Source organism: Oryzias melastigma, linkage group LG22 (genome assembly GCF_002922805.2).
Source record: "Oryzias melastigma strain HK-1 linkage group LG22, ASM292280v2, whole genome shotgun sequence".
Classification (NCBI taxonomy): domain Eukaryota; kingdom Metazoa; phylum Chordata; class Actinopteri; order Beloniformes; family Adrianichthyidae; genus Oryzias; species Oryzias melastigma.
In genome coordinates, this window is record NC_050533.1 from 3,957,215 (window position 1) to 3,982,258 (window position 25,044).

General features: G+C 36.2%; 1 protein-coding gene across 2 annotated transcripts in view; it reads left to right on the forward strand.

The window, feature by feature from the left end:
- The window catches only part of si:dkey-288a3.2 (protein phosphatase 1 regulatory subunit 37), a 60,476-nt gene that overhangs the window by 3,355 nt on the left and 32,077 nt on the right, over positions 1–25,044 (forward strand). For both annotated transcript variants that reach the window (XM_024273504.2, XM_036209922.1), the window contains exons 4-7: positions 12,022–12,067; positions 18,537–18,637; positions 18,837–18,956; positions 21,558–21,705. In XM_024273504.2, the coding sequence (XP_024129272.1) occupies positions 12,022–12,067; positions 18,537–18,637; positions 18,837–18,956; positions 21,558–21,705 (415 nt within the window). The remainder of the gene's footprint in view (positions 1–12,021; positions 12,068–18,536; positions 18,638–18,836; positions 18,957–21,557; positions 21,706–25,044) is intronic.

Sequence of the window (25,044 nt, forward strand, 5' to 3'; positions counted from 1 at the left end):
CAGAGAAAGTTAATGGCACCAATAAAAATCTAATTTAAAATCTAACACACTTATGGGAAGGTTTTTTAATAACCCTCACAGTTTTGTGTAAGTTTATTGAACATGAGTTTGACCTGAAAACGCTGGACATTCACATTCCATCACAGACAAAAGCTGCAGAGGGAAATATTGCTTTGAGAACTCTGTTTTTGAGCGGCATCAGCAACTCTGCTCATAAAATAAACGCACCGTGCAATGACATTACAGCTCGGAGGCACGGATCGATACGAGCACTACAGCCGTGCAGGAGCTGAAGCTGTCAGCGGCCACTGCAAAGCCGCGGTTTATTAAAACAAAGGCGCCTCCATGAATCAGGGGAGCTGGGCGACACGTGTGAACACGGTCTGACTCCGTCTGCGGCAGTGGACTTCATTTCACTGATGTGGCTGCAGCTGCTTCAGACAGGATCACTGAGGCGTCCTCCCTCCAAACAAGAGGCTAAGAGCAGGTTAACTGGAAATAATTTAGCTCAGACGTTTTGCTACCAGTAAAAAATCCATTTACAGTTTTTATGAGGCGTAGCGTCACTGTTTCTACAATGACTTTATGAGCAGAACAATATGAAAAACCCTAAATATTCTGTAGTAGAAGCAGGCAGTTTGCAGAAACAGTGGGACTTCTTTTGTCCATTAAAGTCACAGAACACAAAAGTAAATGGATGAATCAGAGAAACATTTGAGAAAAAAACACCAGGCATTGTTTTTTTATGACTGTTGATTTTTTTTTTTCTTATTAGTAATGATTTAGGAATACAATTATTTTGCAATTAGTCTTGCAAAAGTTTAAGAATAAGATTTTTATTTAATTGTTATTATTGATTTTATATGTTACACATATATAAAAGTAGTCATTTTTGTCTTTTTTGTAATGACTACAAAAAACCCTTATAGTTCCACCTGTGAAGATTCTTGGTCATTCGGGTCATGTTCTCCAAGGACTCTTTAAAGGTTGATCTCATCCAAGTATCTTTTTTCAAGTCTGGGAATTCGGGTTGTTAAGCCTCAGTCACATGAGCTCATACAGAGGTTGACTTGTACGTGTGCAGCAGATTTTTGGGTTGTTCAGGCCTGTAGAGCATTGGTGTCGAAATCAATCACACAAGTGGTCAAAATCCAAAAAACACCTTAAGTCGAACAGGATAAACATTTATTGAACTCTAAAACTACATTTTTAAAACCGTAATTTTTTAACAAAATTATGAACTAGATATATAGCATAACCTGAAATAATGCTAGTGTGAATGCTGTAAGCTGAATTTGGCTGCTGAAAAGGCTAGTGCTGATAGCTGAAGATGCTGAAATTGATAGCTGAAAATGCTGAAGCTGATAGTGGAAAACGCTGAAACTAATAGCCAGCTAAAATATTAGATAAATGCCAAGTTAGCGTAAAATAAAACAAACAAACAAACAAAAAAACCCTAGGTTAGCCAATACAGCTAGCATGTAGCAGAAAAAAATAGCTGAACTTCAAAATAGTCAAAAAAATTGAAATAAGTCTTAATTAGCCAAAACAGCTAAAACGTAGCTGAAATATTTGCTAAATTCCAAAATAGCCAAAAAAAAAATCTTAGTAAATGCCAAAATAGTCCAAGCAGAATGCCAATTGTTAAAACTTTAATACCATAACTTTGAAACACAATTATTAAAAATAAAAAGGGGGGAATATTATTCCAGAATAAATCAACTCAAACCTTAAAAAAATTGTAATATTTTACTCTCCATAAAAATATATTTTGTCAAAATTATACAAGTTAGATATGAGTGCAAGATAGCATCGGGCCATTAATAACAATAAAATAAAATGATTTGGAGGGCCGGATAGAGTTACCTGGAGGGCCGGATCCGGCCCCCGGCCCTTGACTTTGACACATGCCGTAGAGGGTCTTCGAGAGGAGCGGCTGCATCTTAAGTGGAGTGCAAGTGAGTCTTGTGGTTCTCTTTAAGGTGCATTCACACCGAACGCATTAACCTGGTGTAGCCACAGGTTTGCAGAGCTCATCCGGCTACTTTGGAGTGAAGGCGGGATACGTGCTGGACAGATCACCAGCTTTTGCTCCCGCGGCGGAGTTTACTCGCTCGATATGCCGACAGAGAGCAGCTGCCGGCTCGGGCCTCGTCGAGACATTAAAGAAAAAGGAAAAAGGTTTCCTAATTTTACCTTTTCCCCCTTGAACTAATACGAGACAGAGAGCCTTTAAGCTCAGCCACAGAGACACAGAAACACAGTGGAAGCGGCTGTCATACAGACACAGCCTCCAGTCTAAGGAGAGCTGGAAACAAGAAGGGTGGTAGCTCTCGAGGACCAGGAATGGGCCGCCTTGGCATAAACCATACTGCTCTACTTCTCCCTTTGGGTTTTAGTCTTGGAGTGGACCCGTTTTTTGTCTCAGGTTTGAAAGTAATAGAGATGTTGTGTGTTTAAGAGTATCTCAGAAACACCCGACTCTTAAGGGAGGACCGTTTTTCTCTGTTGTTCCCTTCACTCCTGGACTCAGTCCTGCAAGTTCTCCTTGTTCGGCTTTCACTCAAGTCCAACAAGGAAAACTGCAGTTCATTTGGGTCTTGGTTTGAGTTTGTCGCAATGTTCTTATTTATGCAGTTTCAGAATAATGGTCATCAACGTTTGAAGTCGGATAACAACAGTATTTCATCATTTTGTGGCAAATGAGGAGTTTGCCTCTAATTGAAAGAAGACAAAACTCTCCCACAATCTCACATTTATTCTTCAACTTGCTCGCACAGGAAATATTAATTTTCACCCTGCAGTAACTTGAAACACAGTTTACCATTTATAATTCATTTTATGTACACAGTTACTTTACTTGGACCGGCAGTATTAAAGCACCGCTCTCCACCCTCACCCCGCATAAATTTCACTTGAGATCAAGGGGAATTATTTGTGGAAAATTAGAGACTTAGCAGTGCTTACATTAAGCACACAGCCGCCGCATTATCTCCGAGGTGCTAATGAACCCGGCTGCACTGGAAACGAATGTAGGTGGTCCTCCTGAAAGAGTCAAATATGTAGAGTTAAGCATTAGTTAAGAGGGGCAATATTTAGACCAAAAGGGCTGCATGCGAATGAATCTGTAATAAGACGATGCAAATCGAAAAGATGGAACGCCTAAAGAGCAAATTTATTAAATTAGGTCTTTTAAGGCGAGAAGCGATTTCCCCTGAGCATCAGCACTGAACACTATTTAAAGCTTTCTCCCAGCACCCGTGGGGCCCTTTGCACTCCTTTGAAATGCTGTAAGTGGATAAAGCAGCATTGCTGTTGGTGGCGTTTTTTATAGGAGTCGTAAACAATGTTAGGTTTGGGCCGGTGGGGGCCACTGAGTTTTAACTTTGACTTTACGCACAAAAGTTGAATATTTCAGCTTAAACTTAGAGGGTCAAACAAGGTTTGTGTCAACCTATCAGGAGTCAAACTTCTGAAGTTTTTCATGTTTTACATTGAGAACTTGAAAAAGTGTTCTAACTGCATCAGTACAGCTCGTTCCACCAGCTGTGATCGTGAGAACTCACAGTAACGGGGATCTTGGTGCTGGTTCAGTATTTTTTTAGAGGCAGCAAAATGAATCATTTAAATTGGCTAAATCGTTTCCTCCTCATACAAAAATATTATAAAAATAGAGACTTAGAGTGGATGCATTTAGTTTGCCTAAAGTGAACAAAAGTTTGTGTCCTCCAATGAAGAGAAAACGTCGAACATCAGCAATGATCCATATATAATCGATTGATTAAATAATTTCAACATTTTTTCTGAAAAACGGCTTTGTTTTCCTGAGGATTATATAAAAACAACAAAAGCATAGTAACGGATTGAGTTGGGCTGAGTGGCTGTTCGGGTCCGCTAATGTCCGGAGTTCATTGAACGCATCATGCGCAGATTCTCGTCGGCGCTGTGATCCGTTAATCAACTTGTTCAGAGGTTTGGGGGAAATAAAGAGAAGAGGACTGGTGCATGAGATGGATCGAAGGCGTTTGAGGAGCGTAGACCCACTAATAAAATAATAAAAGAAACTTTGTTTCACACAAACTTAGTTTTTTCGGGAAAACAAAGTTCGTTTTTTCGTTATAATGAGTTTAAATGTTGTTTTCTCAAGAAAACGACAAAACAAAAGTAGGGAGGGCCGTTTTTGGCTTCCATACATAATTGGTGGTTTACAATCCGATTCTTAGTCAATATTAATTCATTGTGAACCATCCGATTTAGTCTGATTCATTGACCTAAAATCAATCCAGGACATTTAGCCAAAAATACAAGTGTGAATCAGAGATAAATACCTGGTACTGAACAGTACAGGTGAAGTTTTCCAAATTCCTCGAATTTCTTGTAAGATAATCAAGTGTAAATTAAATATGTGAGCAAACAAACAAGAAGTAATGACAAATCCATTCACATTTTAGATTAAAAAAGGGGACCTGTGTCTCAGTGGTAAAATGACGCTAGCATCATATGCTAATAAAAGTTAATGTATTAAGCAAAGAATCCCATCACCCGGACGGAGTTAATCTGCTGGATTTAATCTCAATTGAAGTCAAACAATGTTGTCTAACTTCCAAGTCCACTGGAAGTTGTTCAAGTCAGAAGTTTTAGCCATGCTAAAGCTAACACAGTAACTCCCAGATGGGCGGGGCTTTTATACTGTAGAGAAACTCGTGAAATGACATTGGACTTACATCAGTTGACCAATCACAAAATTCAGCTGTAATACCTCATTTCAAACTGTAGGGGGCTGTAGCACACAGACGGTTTTAGACTACAATTTCAGGAATTAAACAATTTTATTTTAAATGGTCAAAAATGTGGCAAGGACCAACAGATAGCACTTTTAAAGCCACATTTATAGAGGTCAAAAGACAAAAAAAGTTGATTTGGGTTTTGGTTACCCTTTAAGATGTTCTTGTAAAAGAAATCATGATGGAGGACATATTAAGGAAAATTAAGAACAAAATTACATTTCTTTATTCATTTAACAAAAGCTTGTACCTGCAACATACTAGCTCACTGCTCCACTCCATTCTGATGCGTCCACTAATAGACAAATAGATCCATGAACGTCTTTGTTTTCCTGGTCTGAGCTGGAAACTGACTCCAAACTGCATAGCTCCAACGTTTCTCAGCATTTTTTGTTGCACCACTAATACTACGTTGGGGTTGTGAGGGGCTGTAAGCTAACGGCAGAAAATGTAGATAAAGGGATGATGGGAAATGTAGGCAGACTCACTCCTAGAAACCGACACAGGTTTTTGGCAAAAACTTTATTATCAAAATTATATTTATAAATCAAAAGACAAATGGGAACACTTTAAAAATTGATTAAAAGATGATCAGAGTGGTACATTGAACTCATCATGAACGTACAGATTAGCAAATTATTTGATGTAAGCCCTACATTCAGGCAGCTACTAAAGAGTTGCTTATTAATGTAAAAAGTTCCACATACTTAGATAAAAATTAATTAATTTTTTTGTACAAATATGCTGGAAGATTACAAAATCGACCCACATTTTTGCCAAATTTTTCTTTTTAAGGACTTACATCTTTGTGTAACCAGAACAATTAATGTTATTTCTTAGAATAAAATTCATAATTGTAAATTATTCTTTACGTCAGGTATAAACTAAAAAGCACAAATGGTTCCACAGCATCACTCACCTTATTTTTTATTTTATTTTTTTAGTCTTTTTTACATTTTTACTACAACTTCTGCTACTTAGACCTTCTTTTTAGGTAGACTCTTAATTTAACAAATTTCTAAAAAATTAATTTATGCTACAAACTTTTGTTAGTTCTTTTTTTAGCACATCAATTTTGTTAAAACTCATAAAACTGCAATTAAAGTAATAAGTCCTCATTCAATAAAAAACATTTTCATCTTTTCTTTTTTATTACTTATTTTTTTATTTGTGTTTTATGAAAAAAAAATCTTTTTTTTTTTTTTCCAGTCAGGAAGACCCGCACATGACTCGGATCTCGCCTCTGGTTTCCTCGGCGATAAAGTTTTCCACATCCATGCAAATGCAGCTTCCTATGACTCACAGAGACATGCTGGGTGCACAAAAATTACACAATTTATGTGCAGCGGGAACACAAAGCTGTTTAGCTCCTGGCCTAGAGTGTCTTCTTTTTTTACTCATTCATAATACGATTTAGCGGTTACCTTTTAACGGGCTCCAACTGCCGCGTTCTCTCACCTACATGTACCAGAGGATTCCAGATTAAGATGGTTTTGACTTTTAGTTTTCATTCTTCCCGGGATGTTTTTGGAGAGTAAGCCCGGAATTAGCTGCATGTTGGCAAATCTTCTAATGAACAGCTTAGCGGTTGTGTTTCTCGCAGATTATTCAGCTGAGTGGACTGAGGAGAAATCAATTACAACAACTTAACTTTCATTAGTTATTCCACCGCTAAGAAAAAAAAAAAAAAAACTGACATGACAATATGCTTCCCCTAAATGCAGGGTCAGATTCATTTCCCTGAAATGCTCCCGGGATAAATCCCTCTGAGGAAGGAGTGGGAAGAAGGGAGGGAAAGGAGAGGATCCCCACAGAAATGAGAAGACAAGAGAAAATCTGTTTTTACAGACCACTGCTGCTTTCTCAGCTCTTTTGATTAGCATTAATGTTCCACTGCGGAAGTCTGCCGGCACAAATGTTATAGCGTCTCCCGCACACACCGGCGCAGAGAGCCGCATCCCTCCCCGCTCCCCTCCCTCAGAAGGGGAAAGATTTTTTTCTTTTAAATTAAATGCATGCTGATTGTTATTGCGGCACCCCTCCCTGGCGTGGAATAGTCGAGGTAAATGTCACTAAGTAAGTGCTGCACTATTTTCCTTGCATGCAAAATAAAATCCAGGAGGAAGATTTCCACACAACCGGACAAATGTTGCCCCAACAGGAGTTGCTGGTCGGAGTCGGGGCCCTCCTCGCTCTCAGTTTAAAACACACAAACTCCACTTGCAGCGGCATTTCCCCTGACGCCATTTAGAAAACGGCGAGCAGGAACGATGAAACCTCGTCTAAGTGCTAAACAGTCTGCCTTACATGCTAATTAAATTGGGAGCAGTTGCAGTTAAAGTGGAAGGCATGTGTGCTCCGCCGTTTGACTGAATTGAATTTGCGTGTTCAGGTGAATGCTCGTGTAATGAGTGTGTCTAAGCGCCTTGAAACCCGCAGCTCCAACATCCTCACAAATGTGCATTTCCAGGCTTTTGAGTTAACATTTTTTATACTTTGAGAAAAAAGAGCGTCACCCTAACAGCAGATACAGTACAAAGTAACGCGCACCCAGCGTGTGAAACCTTTTTTAGTTTGAGGAAGAACAACGGTGTGATCCTCTTCGCACTGAGGGAATCTGAAATGTCTGCTGATCACTTTGTGGTGCTAACAAGCCTTAGAAGGAGCAAAAAAATCCCCCATCATGCATCTCCACCTGCTAACACTCTATGATCAAATCTTTTCAGCCAGAAACAAAAAAGACAATACTTTGAAAAATAAAATAATCTTTAAAAATTAGGGCGGGATATCGTCGATATTTTATAGAATCGATTCTTTTCAACTCAATTTTGAGTGTTTACCCTGTTAACACATTTAGACACATTTGATTAGAAATATATTAATAATGCAGTATATATATATGTTTTGAAGATATAGTTACATGGATCCTCAAACCGAGAAGCTCCAACAATTGTTCTTTCTCTCCTGGAAGGCGTTTCAGTTTGGCCACTAGGTGGCGATAGTGCTCTAACTTTGCACCTTAATCCAGAAGAAGAAGAAAGTACGACCACAAATCGTTACTTTAAAGACTATTTCCTTAAAAGAGTTTGGAAAATTCATACCTGTGAGTAAATAATGATGCTCAATTAGTCAGCAAAGTTTGTTTAGGTCAACCGAGTGTTAGCATTAGCCGTTCTATAGGAAGTCCCATGATACGTTAGCATTAACCTAGCTTTAGCTAGTTACAGATCAATTCAGATTGAATTATCTATTTCATCAACCCAGCCATAAAAACAAAATCAATAGGGTCAGTTATATTTATTTGTTTATATTTGTTACTATCAAATCACTGATTGAAATTTGGCTCACGAGTAAGATTTTAGCTCAAATGTGTACCAATTATCTGACTTTTTCTAGAAAAAAATGCCAGTGTAGTAAATTTCACTCAAAAGATGGAAAATTTTTGAGATTATTCTAGATTAGCAACACAATAATAGGTCGTTTGTACAAGAGAACATGTTGTCATTAGCCGTCTCATGGGAAATTTCAATATATGTTAGCATCAAGCTAACAGACTTTAGCATTATGCATTAAATCAATCTCAATTTTTACGGATTGATTATTAGTCTTTTAGATTTAGATCGATTCAGATCAATTATTATATTTTACAAACCCAGCCATAAAAAAAAAAAAAAAAAAATCAAGAGAGTCAGCTATATTTATATGTTTATATTTGTTACCATAACTGACCAAAACTTATTTGGGACACAAGAAAAATTCTAGCTAAAAATGTGAACAATGTTTTTTACCTTTTTTCAACAAAAAATTATGCTAATGATGTAAATGGCAAATAAATTAATTAATAGAGCCAGCTTTATAAATCACGGATTAAAAATTGGCACTAAGGCAAGATTGTAGTTTAAATGTAAACCAAATATTTTCCTTTTTTTTCAGAAAAAAAAGCTAATTATGTAAATTTTTAATCAAAAGATGCAACATTTTTTAGATTATCCTAGATTTACATTTTGCCTTTTATAAACTGATCTTTAATTGTAAAACTTCATTTTTTTAAACATAAAATACTGAAAATTTTGTGATTAACTGATTTTTCCTCTTAAAAAATTTAATTCTTTGCTTATTCTGAAGATAAAGTGATATAATAATTTTTTTTTAAGTTATCAGTTTTCAAATTATAGCAGAAAAAGCTTAAAATCCGGATTTTTCTTGAAATGTCGTTAAAGGGTTTATTTGTTTCAATGTTTTTTCTGATGTTTAATTTGTAGATCTACAATAGAATCCAGATTTACAGTGAATTAAATTTAACATTTTGTGTTTTCCAAAAAAGACATGTTTTATCTTTCCTATGGGAGGCTCAAATTAGGATTTTTCTTTTAGATTTTATATCAAATCCTATTAATGACCTTAAAAACGAGTCAAATTGTTCCATTAAATATTCAGATGTGTATCAATAAATACTCTAAAAACTGTGTGATTCCAGTCAGCAGCACAAACCCATCAACCAAATTCCCGTTTTAGTCTTTGAAAGGTCTTTTCCAGTTGATCGCAGACAATCGTGTGAAAACCTTTTCAGACTCCTGGATCTGGAAGCTGATCAGAGAAACAAGGATGCTCCCCGCTGCGTTTCCCGTCTCTTCTTCAGCCAGCGTGGAGCGAACAGAAGCATCTGAGCTGATCTCATCACTCAGTGTGAAACCTGCAGAATCTGAATTCAGCCGAGACCCAAACCAACACCAATCATCACAAACACTCAGCCTCCAGCGTGAGCATTCCTCCTGACATCAAGCGTTCAAGGGGACAGTATCTCTGACACAAAGTGGCATTAATTAAGTCACTAAACGAAACAGAGTCGCCTCGGACGAACAAAGCCGGCGACGGAAGGCGACGCTGTGAAAGTCAATTAGAATTTGATGTTCGTTTTCAGATCTTTCCCTTTTTTTTTTTTTTTTTTTACATGATAAATGAAGTTACTAATTTTGTCTGAGCTCTTTCTAGACACTGCGGCTTTAATTGCTAATTGTTAACAGCAAATGAATACATTTGCATATTAATTAGCTCCCAATTTCCATTTTTAATTTGCCGCCTTCAAAGAGTGTGAGATAAAAGGTTGAGTTATTTTAAATAATTTATCCTTAAGTGCAGAAAAGATGCTGAAAGGAAAATGTGGGGGAGATTTTTTTTTAAACCCTTAAGAGCTCTGAAATGGGCAACAAATTCTCCGACATGTTACGCTAATTTTTTTAGTTTTTGTCGGTAATTAAAGCGGAGCACTCGGAGAGTTCTTAATACAAAACCACGTGGAGTGAGTCAAGTTTCTGTGTGCGTCTTTGCTTTTTATCACTCCATTTTGTCCCGTCTCCCTCCTGACACATCAATGGTTTTGGCAGCCGGCGCCTTCGGTTTATGTCTTTCACCACAAGGCAGCGGCGAGCGGCGAGGGAAGGAAGGAGCTCAAAAATTCATTAAGATGAAAAACAGCCGGTGCTGTTCTTCGTGTGAAGAGCAGGAAGTGTGTGTGTGTTTCTCTATCTGTGTGTTCTCTTTTTCTTTGGATGTGTGCCATAAATAAAGGAGATTCAGACGCCAGACTTCTGCACAAAATCACCTTCATTTTGTGTTGTTTTTTTTTTTTTTTTGTCAGTCGGCTGACAGACGGCTGATGTGAATCCCTGCAAACTGAGCGATCAAGATGGACGAAGAAAGTCGGAGGAACTTTGTCATTCAAGCTGTTTCACAACAAGCTGCTGTTTTTACAAAGAAATTGAACCCAAATGTTTATTTTGTTCAAACATCACATGACCTCCCTCCCAAAAATAGACCTTTTTGACCTTTAAAACTCCCACATTTTCAAACGTTTTATTAAAAAAACAAAAAAACATTCTCTTTGAATTTCAAAATAAAAGTTTTTTACTTTAATTTTAATTGTTTTAAGAGTAAAATCTTACAAAAATAATGATTTTTGCTTTGACCTTTTAGCTATAATGATTAACAGGGTTTTTTTTTTCATTTTATTTTCAGCTTTTGCAAATAATTTGTGGATTCTAATCTACAAATGGGACTTCCTTCATTTTATCCTCACTTAAAGAATAATTATACATTTTATTTATATAAAACTTAAAAAAAAATACTCAGACGTGTAAAAAAAAAACAAATAACCTTAAAAAGAAGTAATAAGAAACATTCAATTTAAAGATGGAAATACAAATTATGAAATAAAATTAAAGATTAACAGCAATTTTAAAAAGATTTTGAGTTTTTTTAAATGAAGAAAGGTCAGTGCAGTCGCTGATTTTACCAAAAACAGCAACAGATTTATCAACTAACCTTCAAAATTTCCTATTTTTGTTATTGCTTAGGCATGAAAAATGAAACAAATGATTTATAAACAAATCAAAAAGTATAATTTTCCTGTTTTGAGGATGCAAAAATCGCTCTGAACAAGTGAATGTTTTTATAACACTAAATATTTTTTGTGTAAATGGGTGTGAAACCACTTCAAAATTAAAAAAGGAAAAGAAATCCAGTGGAATTTCTGTTCCAAGGAGATTCTGCCTTCAAGTCTGCGACTTTCTCTGATTTGGAATCAAATGAGGAAGACGGAGAACATCTTCGATCGGTTGTTGGGAGGCGTGAGGCGCTCTGCCTCTGACTGACTTGCTGCTGTCTGTTTGGGATTTTTTTTCTACTATTTCTGATTATAAAAAAAAAGATGCACGTGTCAGTGAAAAGTAGAAGTCTAATTTGCACAGTTTTGGGGCCCCCTGGTGGTCACTTCCTCACACTTCCAGGGATAGACTTGAAGTTGGCCTAAAAATGGACTGAAGGTCAAACAGTGAAACCAAAGATTTGAAACTCCTCGGCTCCACATTTGTTTGCGTAAAACGAGGCGCTCGGTTGTTTTGTTTTGCTCATCGATGATGAAAAACAAAACAAAGGTTGTATTTTGTTCCCTTGTTTTGCAGCAGATCTGCTGCCTCCGGTTGATTGATGCAGTCAAATTAGACGTATGTGGAGCCTGGCTCCACAAATGAACACATCAACTGATGACCAGCTGTTTCTAATTATTATACACTGGTTAATTAGGACGCCGTGTCACCGTCGACGCTGGTGGAAACTGTGAAATTCATAATTCATACTTGGGCATCCGACGAGCTTCCTTGATCAAACCACGACAGTGTGAAGAGGCTGTGTGTGTGTTAGGTGTGTGTGTTCATCAAACCTCTCTCTGTCTGTCTCTCAGCAGGGGGGGTGTGTAGGTGGCAGCGTGGAACGCCTGGATCTGAAAGGTAGGCCGCACGCCTCACTATCATCATCAAACCCGACTGAGGACTTTTTGAGATGTTCAGGAACATTCGGGAAAACAGAGCTTCCTCGTGGATTCATGTTTTCTGTCATACAAACAAAACTGCAACCAAAATAAATCCAAAAATGAATGATATAGATATTTATGACAAAAATAGAACATTTTTGTCATTATTTTTATTATCATGAAATCACAGATTTTGACTTTTCGTCTTCAAGGTCATTTTAATCTAATTAAACGTATATTTTATTACTGTTTTCCATTTTTATTGGAGACTCATGTAACCTAAACATCATTATAATAATGCAAATATTGATTTTTTTTTTGTTGAAATACCATGAAAATACTAAAAAATGCAAGGAAACAGTGTATGAAATGTAATCTCCTTTTATGTTATTAGATCTTATTTATAATTTATACTTTTTTGTTTTTAAAAAAAGGAATATATTTTTCAAAAACAGCTTTTTCTTCTTTTAGAGTAATTTAGAAAAACTTTAATCACTAAATATCCAATACTTTTTTGAAATATCTTTTTTTTTGTCAGTAGGGTGCAACAAAATATTAATTTAATCAATTTCTATAATTATGAATGACTGTTATAAACTTTCAAATAATTTAGGAAAGTTATAATTAATCTTTTTTCCAATTCATAACCGTTTTCTATCATGGTTTAGAAATGATTCATCTTTTTGTGTTAAGTTACAAATTAATTTGATAATCGGGAATTTTTTTTTTTACATTTTTCAATTTCAGTATCCTAAATGTGCTAGATAATTGTTTTTAATTGTGAAAAGAGTGCATTTAATTTCAGTTTATAGGCTAGAGTGTCCACAAATTTCTCAAAAATGGAACACCACTAATAGACTTTTTTAAAACGATTTAAGCTCACAGAGCTTCACCAGACATTTTCATCAGTGCTGTATTCCTCCAGTAAAACACGAACACTAGCAGATCAACGCAGCATTCCACCAACTTTTTCCTGTGTTCCTGCCTCTGCGTTGCTAACAGGAAGTCAGAAAATCCCAGTGGAGTTATTTTTTTATTTTGTATCCTCAGAAATCAGATGGGCGGAGCGTACAAGGAGTAGCAAACGTAAAGGAAATTTGGTGCAAACCAAAAAAATTAACAGAAAAAAAAACTAAACAACCTGCAAATGTTATTTTCTTTTGATTTTTAGTTTTTAAAAAATGGGGGGAAAAGTCATCAAATGCCCTGTTAATCATAGTCACTGGACAAAAATGTAAAATTTTTTAAATTTATTTTTTACTTCCTCTTTGAGTTTTTGTTGGACTTTTCCACATTCGTTTGAGGTCTTTAAAAATTGTATCTGATCTGCATCCACAATCAAGCAGTTAGCATCAATAAAAAAAAGCAGTTAAATTGATATTTCATCATGATGTGTTCTTAAAAAATATTTTTTTAAAGTAGGAAGGAGAAAAGTTGACAAAGTTAGTAAGTTTGATTTTTTTAATGATTTTTTTCTTTTTTAGCTTTTTTAATGTTTGTGACACAACCCCCCCACACATTAGCAGCTAAACACAAAGCAGTTTTTGTTAATTTCTCTCCAGCCTTTCCGAGGTTCAGGTTTGACTTTAAAACCTTAGATTTCACTTCAGTCCTCTATCACGAGGAAGCAGACATGACGGCGGTGAAGCTGTGTGTGATGGCGTGATGAGTGTAACTGTCGTCACGCACTGATGACATCTGACTCGGGGTGTCGCCGCCATTATCTTCCCGATGCAGGGCGGATTAGGAAAAATGGGATTTCGGATGCTCTCCTTGCACCTCACACGCCCGCTGCCATCGCTCAGCGAAGTGATTATTGTTAAAACAGAAGGGCAAAAAAAATCATTTGGAAAATAATTATGATAGTAATTATCATTCCCCCTTCTTGGCTGAGGAGATAAGAATAAACCCAGGAGAAAGAGCGGCATGGGGGGGTTACTGTCACGGCCTTAAAAGTCACGTAAATTTGTCTGATCAGTCACAGTTGGAGATGAACTGTGGCTCCAGATCAGAGCTGCAACTCACTAAAGTAATCAGATTACTACTATGGAAAACCATGTTGGTCAGTTTTTAGTAACATAGACATAGTTATAGAAAAAAATTGAATGCATTTTGTTTTTTGTTTCCCTCCATTTAAATTGAAAAACAAGAATCGGTTTTATGAAAGTTTTACCTACCAATGTTTTGAAATTTGCCTTAAACCCCAAGAAGTTTATTTTTTGTCTCTGGAAAATTAAAAAGCATTTTTTTAATTAACTTTAAAGCTTAGCAAGATGTCGTGAACATGTCCGAATACTATCATTACTCTCTAACCTTAGAAGTCTATAAAGACCATAGTCTGTATAGAACGTAGTCTACATAGACCAGTCTTTATTGATCTTATTCTATATAGACAGTGGTTTCTATACACCGTAGTTTCTATAGACCATAGTTTCTATAGACTGCAGTCCATAGAGAGCGTAGTCTATAGAGACTGTAGTCTTTATAGACCTTAGTCACTATAGGCCATAGTGTCTATAGAAAGTCACTATAGGCCATAGTCTCTATAGAACGTAGTCTACATAGACCAGTCTTTGTTGATCTTATTCTATATCGGCAGTGGTTTCTATACACCGTAGTTTCTATAGACCAGGGGTAGGGAACCCTGGTCCTCGAGAGCCACCTGCCAGCATGTTTTCCAATATACCCTGTTCTGGCATGTTCTTATTGGCTGGACACACCTGAACCAGGTAAATGTTTGAGTCTCTACTCATGACTGATTGAGTCTACAGAGAGCGTAGTCTATAGAGACTGTAGTCTTTATAGACCTTAGTCCCTCTAGACCAGGGGTGTCAAAGTTAGTCGCACAAGGGGCCTAACTCCAAAATACACATTAGGTCGTGGGCCGAACAGGATTAGCATTTACTGAACACTCTAAATTTTTAAAACTTTAAAACCGTAACTTTTTAACATAATTATGAACTAGATATATAGGATTATCTGTGATAATGTTAGTTTGAATGCTGCAAGCTGAATTTGGCCACTGAAGATGCTAGTGGTTATAGCTGAAGATGCTGAAATTGATAGCTAAAAACACTGAAGTTGGTAGCTAAAAGCGCTGAAGCTGATAGCTGAAAACGTTGAAGTTGACAGTAGAAATCACTGAAGCTAATTGCTCAAAATGCTGAAACTGATAGCCTGCTAAAATATTTGCTAAATGCCAAATTAGCCTAAAAAAACAACTTAGGTTAGCCAAAACAGCTAGCATGTAGCTGAAAAAAATTGCTAAACTTCAAAATAAAAAAAAATTAAAAAACTGAAAAAAAGATTAAATTACCCAAACTGCTAGCGTGTAAATATTAACCTAGCTCCAAAACAGCATAAAAAATGGAAAAAGAAAAGCCTAAATTAGCCAAAACAGCTAGCATGTAGCTGAAACATTAGCTAAACTCCAAAATAGCCTAAAAAATCTTAGTAAATGCCATAAATAGTCCAAAAAGTGAGCAGTGTGCCAACCTTTAGAACTTTAAAACCGTAACTTTTTAACATAATAATGAATAATAACAGGCAGGAATATAATTCCAGAATAGATCAATTTAAACCCTGAATAACTTTCAATATTTTACTCTCCATAAAAATATATGTTGTCAAAATTAATGATAATAATTAATTAATAACAATAAAATCATCTGGAGGGCCGGATATAATTACTCAGAGGGCCGGATCCGGCCCCCGGGCCTTGACTTGACACATGTGCTCTAGACCATAGTCTCTATAGACCGTAGTTTCTATTGAGCGTAGTCTCTATAGACCATAGTTTCTAAAGACAGCAGTTTCTATAGACTGTAATCTATAGAGAGCGTGGTCTATAGAGACTATAGTCTTTATAGACCTTAGTCACTATAGACCATAGTCTCTATAGACCATAGCTTCCAAAGACTGCAGTTTCTATAGACTGTGGTCTATAGAGAGCGTGGTCTATAGAGACTGTAGTCACTTTAGTATGTAGACTCTATAGATCTTATTCTATAGTAAACTGCAGTCTCTATAGACCCTAGTTTCTATAGACTGTAATCCCTATAGTCTGTAGTCTCTATTGACCGTAGTCTCTATAACCCGTAGTTTCTATTGACCTAAGTTTGTATAGGACGAAGTCTATAGAGACCATAGTCTTTATAGACCTTAGTTTCCATGGATCGTAGTCTACATGCTCTATAGTTCACATAGTCCATAGTCAACGTAGACAAAACTCTCTATAGACTGTAGTCTATATAGATCACAGTGTACATAGACCTTAGTCTACATAGATCATAGACTATATTGATCTTAGTCTATTAAGACTGTAGTCTCTATAGACTATATTGATCTTAGTCTATTAAGACTGTAGTCTCTATAGACCATTGGTGTCATAAAGCTTCTTAATGGCCAAAGACACCTGATTCAGGTAAGCAGCAGCAGGGTTTCTGGAAACTCGGCCTTGAGGCCTGGATTTTGGCACCCCTGCTATAGACCATGGTCTCTATAGACTCTAGTTTATTTAGACCGCAGTCAACATAGACTGAAGTCTATATTGATCTTAGTCTACAGTATATAGACCATAGTCTACATAGACTGTAGTCTATATAGACCAGGGGTAGGTCTATAGTCCCTACATTGTCATGAGTAGGGACTCAAACAATTACCTGGTTCAGGTGTGTCCAGCCAATAAGAACATACCAGAGCAGGGTGTGTTGGAAAACATGCAGGAAGGTGGCACTCGAGAAACAGTAGAAACATTTTTCTGAGCAATCCAAAAAATATTGACTTGAACTTCTTAATACTATAATACATATGTTAACATACTCTTTTCCACAGTTTAATAAAATAGCAAAACAGCAGAAAAGACAGTGATTTTATAGTTTCCTTTAACCAGTTTAATTAATTTTAAAAATTGGGATAAAGCAGAAGAGAAATAGAGACGAAAATACAGTAAAAGGAGGAGGAAATGAGACACAAGAACATAAAAGTGGAGGAATGTAAGAATTTATACTTTGAAACAAACTTTTGTTTCATCATTTGGACAAAAACAAGTGATAAGAGGTGACCTTTCCCTCTGGAGGATGTTTTGTTTAACTTTTCATGACGATCACTTTATTTAGAGAGGATATTTAGAGATGAAAGAGAGAAACCGTGCTGAAGATGTTACCATGACAACGTGACACACAGCTTTTTTAATAATCCATTTTTTTGTTTGTTTTTTAAAGAAAATCTAAAGTTCAAAATACAACAAGATTGAAATTCTAATAATGGTTTTATATTTATTTATTTTTTCTAAATGCCCATGTATGGGAGGTGATGATGCTCCACCAGGTGTGAATTGTTGCACGTGAACGGCTTCACGGAGGAAGCAACCCACCGACATGGCAATGAGATTAACAAAACACTAAATCTACTTTTCTACTATTGACCTCTATTAATGTGGCTTTCAAAGTGCTGTCCGTTGGTCCTTGACGCATTTTTATTTTGACAATTTAAAATAAAATTGTTAAATTCCTGAAATCTTAGTCTACAGCCGTCTGAGTACTGCCCCCTATTGGTTAAAACAAGGTATTACAGGTTAACTTTGTGGTTGGTCAGCTGGTGTGAGTTCCACATCATTTCAGAAGTTTCACATCATCATCTGCAAACTGGCAAATGATTTCTAGAATGCTTTCAAAGAAAGCAAGCAGGGATGTTTTGGACTTTTTATTTTTTAAATCTTTTATTATTTGAAAAATCTTGAAAAACTTTTACAAAAGGAAAAGTTTTGAAAAAGGTCTCACCTGTACTAGATGACAACATCCACACTGACTACGATGATGAGAAGACACACAAGAAAAAGTTTTCCTTCTTTTTCAATAAAAATAAACTTGTATCTCTCAAACACTTGAAATCTTTGCTTTTGTTGGATTTAAGAAAACTTTTAACTACTCTGAAAATGCTGTTTGTCCTGTTTTTAGTTTAGCAGCTTTCCTCTGGAATGAGGACAAATTGTTGGGTTTATCTTTTATTTGTTGTGAGAATATTCATTCCACGTTCAGTTGGATTTTTGGAGGTGAAAAAAAAACCCATCTGGCTGCATTCATCAGTTTTAGAAGTCGAACGTCTTCGGTACAAATATTGATTACTGTGGTCTGACGGCAGACAGTAATCAATGGACACTCGGCAATTCAATTCTTGGAAGTGTAATCATAAAAACCTGAAGCTATCATCATTTTTTTTCCCTTTTTGTGTTTCTGATTAAGTCGCAGAACTTTATTAAAAGAAAAAACACACACATACACTTTGTCTGTAAAGGAAGTTGTTTTGTCCTGATTTTTTTCTCTCTTTTTTTTGGCTGAAATGCTCATTTTACACAAAAGGATGAGGCACATTTAGAGCAGAGCAATTTTGCCTGTTAGCAAACAGCCTCCAAATTATCTTGCCTTTGATTGCTTGCCTCCATCAAGGTGAGCGATTAGACCACCGCTCCTGTGAAGCTCTGGAAGCCGTCCTGAAATCGTTGCACTTTGATTTCATCAATCTGCAGGCAGCCCAACTGGAGGAAAATGTGAGTTTTATGAGCAAAACTTGTTTTCTTCTTCTTCGTCGTCTTGCCGTTCCAATACACTTTCATATTCAGGCATTTCCTGTATCAGATTAGGCTTTTTTTCTCTCTTCTTTCCATGAGAAACTTCATAACATTCCTGTCAAATTTTGAGCCTAGCTTTCTTCATTTTTCCCGCTTTTCACTCTGTTTTCTGTTCCAGGGAGCGTCGTCCTTGCTGGATATGATTTTGTACTACGAATCGACAACATATCTTGACGTTTCTGACAACACCAGCATGGGAACATCGGCTTGGAGGGCCCTCGCTCATTTAATAAAGCAGGTTGGCAGAGGAACGGTAATCTTTTCATTAAGGGTTTCTCTCAGGAATAATGTTTATCCAGGGAAAGTGAGTTTTGGGCGAAGATGCAGGGCCGAACAAACCGGGTGAGAAGTCCTGGCAGAGCACAAACACATCAGCAGATAGAGCTGACTTCCATCTGCTTGGATCTCAGGACTTTGTGTCGGAAAAGTGAGGAGAAGCTTTGAACCGGGAATGAAACTTGTTGTTTTTAACTGAATTTCTTCACTGTTCACTAGTTAGTAGACAATAATTACACACAATATGCATGTTTTCAATTTCTTTTAAGTGTTACTAAATCAAAAAGTTTATTTTACAAGTTCTTTCACAAGGGAAATGAAAGGAAACAAAGAATAAAACTTGTTTTTCACCTATTTTTATTCATTTATTTATTTTTTATATTTTCTGAATTGGTCAATCACAATTTTTTTATGTATATATATATATTTATAAAAAAAAAGCTATGTAATAAAAAAAAAAGTAAAAAAGTTACGGTATCTAAACATATTTCATATATCTATTTCTCCCAAATAGCATATGTGCATGTTTGGAACTACATATAAATATTGTGTTTGCCATTTTTATAGGGTGTAAAACCTACAATTTCTCAGAAATCTCTGCAAGAAACTGTATCGATGCTCACTAAATCGGCAAATATAGACCACAATGCATTGTGTTTGACTAATTTGTCATTTAAAAAAAATATATGTACAAGTATTTTTATGAATCTTTCAGTTTTCACTATCAGAACACGGTGGATTCATAAATAGTCTGTAAAATTTTCATATTTTTACTTTTTACCAAATGAGTGATGCCATATTTGGCATTGAAGATAAAAAAGGAATGAGCATGAGCTCTAGGGCACTAGTAGGGCTGGGTTGATAAAACTGATTTAGCAGTCTAATAGATAAATAATTGATCCATAAAAGAAGAGATCGATTTAACGCATAATGCTAAAGTCCGCTAGCTTGATGCTAACGTATAATGGGATTTCCCATAGGACGGCTAATGCTGGATCCGGCCCACCGGGTAATTCTATCCAGTCCTCCAGATCATTTTATTTTACTGCTATTATTGACCTGATGTTATCTTGCGCTCATTTCTAACTTGTATAATTTTGACAAAATTACAAAGTTATTTAAGGTTTAAGTTGATTTACTCTGGAATAATATTCCTGCCTTTTTATTATTCATAATTATGTTATAAAGTTACATTTTTAAAGTTTTAATAATTGGCATTTTGATAGCTTTTTGGACTATTTTGGCATTTACTACGATTATTTAGACCAAGGATCTGCAACCTGCGGCCCCAGAGCCACATGTGGCTCTTTTATCTGTCCTTGGTGGCTCTCTGGGTGAAGAAAAATTAAATAGTAATTAAAAAAAAAAAAAAAAAAAAAGGCAGATTAGATATTATGTTAGCAACATGCTAACGTTTTAAGCTAATTTTTTATTTACTATTGTTTTTAGGCTAATTTAAAGTTTAGCTTCTATTTTAGCAAAAAACATTTTTGACTATTTTAGTTTACTGAAGAATTGTATGCTAATTTGGGGTTTAGCTAATAATTTAGCAACATGCTAATGTTTTCATCTAATTTGTTATCTACTGAAGTTTTTTTTGAATAATTTAGAATTTAACTTCTATTTTAGAAACAGACTAACTTTATTACTAATTTAGTTTACTGGGGAATTTTAGACTATTTAGGAGTTCAGCTAGTAATTGAGCAACGAGCTTGCGTTTTTCTGGCTAATTTGCCTCTAATTAAATTTTTTATGCCAATTTGGAATTTAGTTGATATTTTAGTAATATATTATCATTTTTTGCTAATCATATCTACTGGAGTTTTTAGGCTAACTGGGGAATTTTAGGCTATTTAGGAGTTCAGCTTGTTATTAAGCCACGGGCTAGTTTTTTCGCTAATTTGGCCTAAGGTAAAAATGTTAACAAAAATCCCTTTTGAGAAGTGATATATATATTTTTTTGCTTTTGTTTGTGCCAAAAAACAGACATAATTCAAATTAATTTTTTTTAAAAAAAGGGTCTTGATTGCAAATCCAAATTTCTTAAAGGCCAACGTAAATCTCTTTCTAGCTCCTTCTAGGTTTTGTTCAGTAGAAAATGAGACCAAATGGCTCTTTTACAGTTAAAGGTTGCCGACCCCTGATTTAGACTATTTTGGAGTTTAGCTAATATTTCAGCTACATGCTAGCTGTTTTGGGTAACCTACGTTTTATTTATTTATTTATTTGTATATTTGTTTTGCTTTGTTTTGTTTATTTTTTTTTTAGAGGCTAATTTAGCATTTAGCTAATATTTTAGCTGGCTATCAACTGCAGCATCTTCAGCTATCAGCACTAGCATCTTCAGCAGCCAAATTTAGCTTACAGCATTCACACTATTGCAGGTAATGCTATAAATTTATTTCATAATTATGTTAATAATTTACACTTTTAAAGTTTTAAAAATGCAATTTTAGAGTGTTTAATAAATATTTATCCTGTTCGGCCCCCGACCTAAGGTGTGTTTTGGATTTTGCCCCCCTGTGCCGTTGAGTTTGACACCCCTGGTCTATTGTGATTTCAGAGTGTGCGTCTGTCCCGGCTGGACGTGTGTAACGTGAGTCTGGTCGACTACCCGGCCCGGTCTCTTTCCAAGGCTCTGCTGACCAGCCGGCTCTCAGTGCTGCACCTTCACAACGCCCAGCTCAGCGGCACGCCACTGTTTACGCTGGGTACCGCACACGCACAAACCACACACACAGGAAGTCAACATTGTCATGTGTGAGTGTTCGTGCGCATGTGTGGTGTGTGTGTGTGTTGGTGTGCGTGTTCTGAGGCCAGCAGGACCAGATTTTGACCTGTGACCGTCTCTGCACGTCTGGACCCGGATTAGAGGCCTAATCTCTTACCTGTCACTTTACACTCTGCTGCACACTTCTAGGAGCCAGGCAGCCAGGACACAAACACACATGCAGTTTTAGAAGCTTTAAAAACATAAATAAATAAAATAAGAATCAAATAAAACAAAAAAACAAAGACTTTTCTTCCGTGACCTGATCATTCCGTCATTTATCCGTGATCGGCATCACTGAGGAGGAGGAGGGGCATGTGGGAAAGCTGCCTGCTGGGAAGGTCACATGACCTCCAGGGCTCATGAGCATGCACACGTATATAAATAAACTCATTACAGGCTAAACAGAGGGGGGTTGAGTGTTTTTATTCAGGGAAGAGGAAGACAACAGTCTGAGTCATAATTGTGTTTCCGTGCTGATGATGGACACAAACGTGTTTTGTGAGCGTGCGCTCTGCCTCTGCGCACGCTCACGAGGATCTGTGTGACCTTCATCACATCAAGCTCAAACTTTGGCAATAAGATCACTCTAAATGTTCTTTTTTTCACCGATATATCCATTTATCTCCATCAGAACAAAATGTGAGGCGTTTAAAAAGCTTATATTACAACACATTTGTAACAAGAAACTCAAAGCAGCTTCATAAACAATCATTTTAGAAAGAGAATTCTGCTTTAAATTGTTCATTTTGATTTAGTTGTTGAAGATTTTTATTTTAGTAAATTTTTAAAGATTTTAAAAATAATTTTCTGCATTTATACCCTTTAGGAACTACTAATAGCTGCTAGCATTTTGCACACATGACTTTCTAGTGACTCATTTGTCGTGATGTAAACAATGGCGAGTTTTTCTCAAAAACTTTTCCAAAGTGAGTTTTAAAAATTTATCGCCATGAACAAAAATCTCCCTGCACTCAAACGAGAAACATCCAATCTGGTTTATATCTGATTGATCAATTTATGGTTTAGTTTGCTTTACAAAAAATTTACAGAATAAACAACGAATAAAAAAGAAAAAAAGGTTGAAGTCTACGCTTGGATGTCTGTCCATCAAAACACTACAAGTCCATGCTGATCAATTTAACAATCAATAAATACAATCACGTTAAAAACAAGTTTTTATAAGTAAATACAAATAAATTAGATTTATTTACATAAATGTTTTATAGTCATTTATACATTTTAGACATTTTTTAAATGAAAAAAAAAGAATTAAATTTTAATTAACTTAATTTGTTCCATGATTTTTTTTATTCTTTTTTTGTTTCAAACACAAAATAAAAAAAAAGAAAAAAAAGAATTAAAAAAATACAAATATACAAGTAAAGCAAACAATGTGCTTGAAAAAGGAGTGAGTAGAAGAATATTCTTGTGTGGCCCCACCCCTTTTCACAATACTTTTTGTTACGTTATCTATTTACATTTTTCTCTTTCAAAAACACTTCAAATTACCTTCTGAATTAAAATGTATGTAAAATGTACAATTTCACTCTGAGAACCAAAACATCTCACCTTAACATTGGTTCAAACTTCAACTTGTTCTTATAAGTTAAACTGATTTATTTGCACTTTAGATACATTTATCAGAAGATTAATAACATTTAAATATTTTACAGAGATTTTTTTTTTTTTATTTGGACTGTGTTGAAATCTAAATGAGCTGCAGTCACTATTTGACACTAATAAAACCTAAAAACTCTGGATGCAGCTTTAAATCTTTCAAATAAAGAAAAGCTGCATGAAGCTCGTCAACCACATGGATGCTAATTAACTCGTTTGTAATGAGTCGATTGGATTTTTGGAACCTTTTTATTTGGGTTTCTAAACATTTATACAGTTTATATTAGTAATGACTAGAGCTGTCAGGCGATTAAAAGTTTTAATCGCGATTAATTGCATTTTGTCTGTAGTTAACTCACAATTAATCGCAAATTAATATGTGTCCTTTTTTTTAGGAACAAAAATGTGTTCTACATTAATTATGAAAACAAGAATGGTAAAATTATTAGGTTTCCTTCCTAGATAGCAAGCTCTATGGCCTTCAACTTAAAACTTGCATCTTACGAACTTCTTCACATGGTTACCATGGTGAAGAGGTGAGGATTTGAACATATTTACTGTTGTTGTGCCTGTTCTATCTGCTAATGAAAAAGTACCCGAGGCTATTCTTATTTGCATTGATTTGTTTGTCTCTTATTTTTATTCTAATTCTGGTTAGGGCGCCTCTAGTGGTGGAAGAAAAATCCACACGATATAGCTGCACCTTTGTATTAGGCGGATGGTTTAAAATCTAGGAAAAAAGTAGCGGCTTATAGTCCAGAAAATACGGTACACTCTTTTTGCAACATAATTTTCAAATTTACCCCAATTTGAATAAAGAAATACTCAGAAATGTAATTTTTAGCTTAATTTTTTTAAACATATGTCTTCCGTTAAAAGAAAATGCCACAAAAACACTAAAAACAAAATTTTCATCAGAGTAGTTTTTTATATCATGTTTTTCAATCTACTTGCGAAACAGATTGAAAGTTTGACAAAGTTTCAATTCTCATGTCATTCACAAGAATCAGAAGTTTGAAAAAATCTGTCATGGTCTTGTTTAATCAGAAGTTAGTGTACGTCAGGCTCTGTTTCTGATGAGACAGACCAAAGCCCGTCGTTGCCCCCAGCTGGGAGCAGAACAGACCCAAATGGACGCAGTGGGCTGCCCACTCTCCCTGACACCGACTCGTCCCCGCCACATTTGCAGCCGCTTCCTGGATCTTTTTGATTTTTGAGGCCCTACCCCTCCTCTGCCTCTTCCCGCTCACTCCCCACAGTCTACCCATCATCTCTGCCTTCAGCGAGCCTGCCAGCCAGCCCCCGCCCTCCCTGCCCAGCGGGGCTCCCAGCTGAGGATCATTGCCTTTGATCGGAGGGCCTATGATTGCGGGATTGGGCGCTCGCGGTGGAGCCCACCAGATCAATCCCACCGATTTCACCATTTGCCTCCCACTGGGCCTGATGACAGTGTTGGCATTCCACACACAGCCCGACGGGCTTGATCAAATCTGCAGCATCGATCTGGGAGGGGGGGCACCGGGGGTCGAGGCAGAGTGGACAAATATGAGCCGCAGCGCTGTTTACATTACACAAAGACGCCACACAGGAATACAAATACACCTGAAGGCGTCTTCCAAAGCTGTGGTGAAGTTCTGAAAAGAGAGTCCTGAAAGAGAAT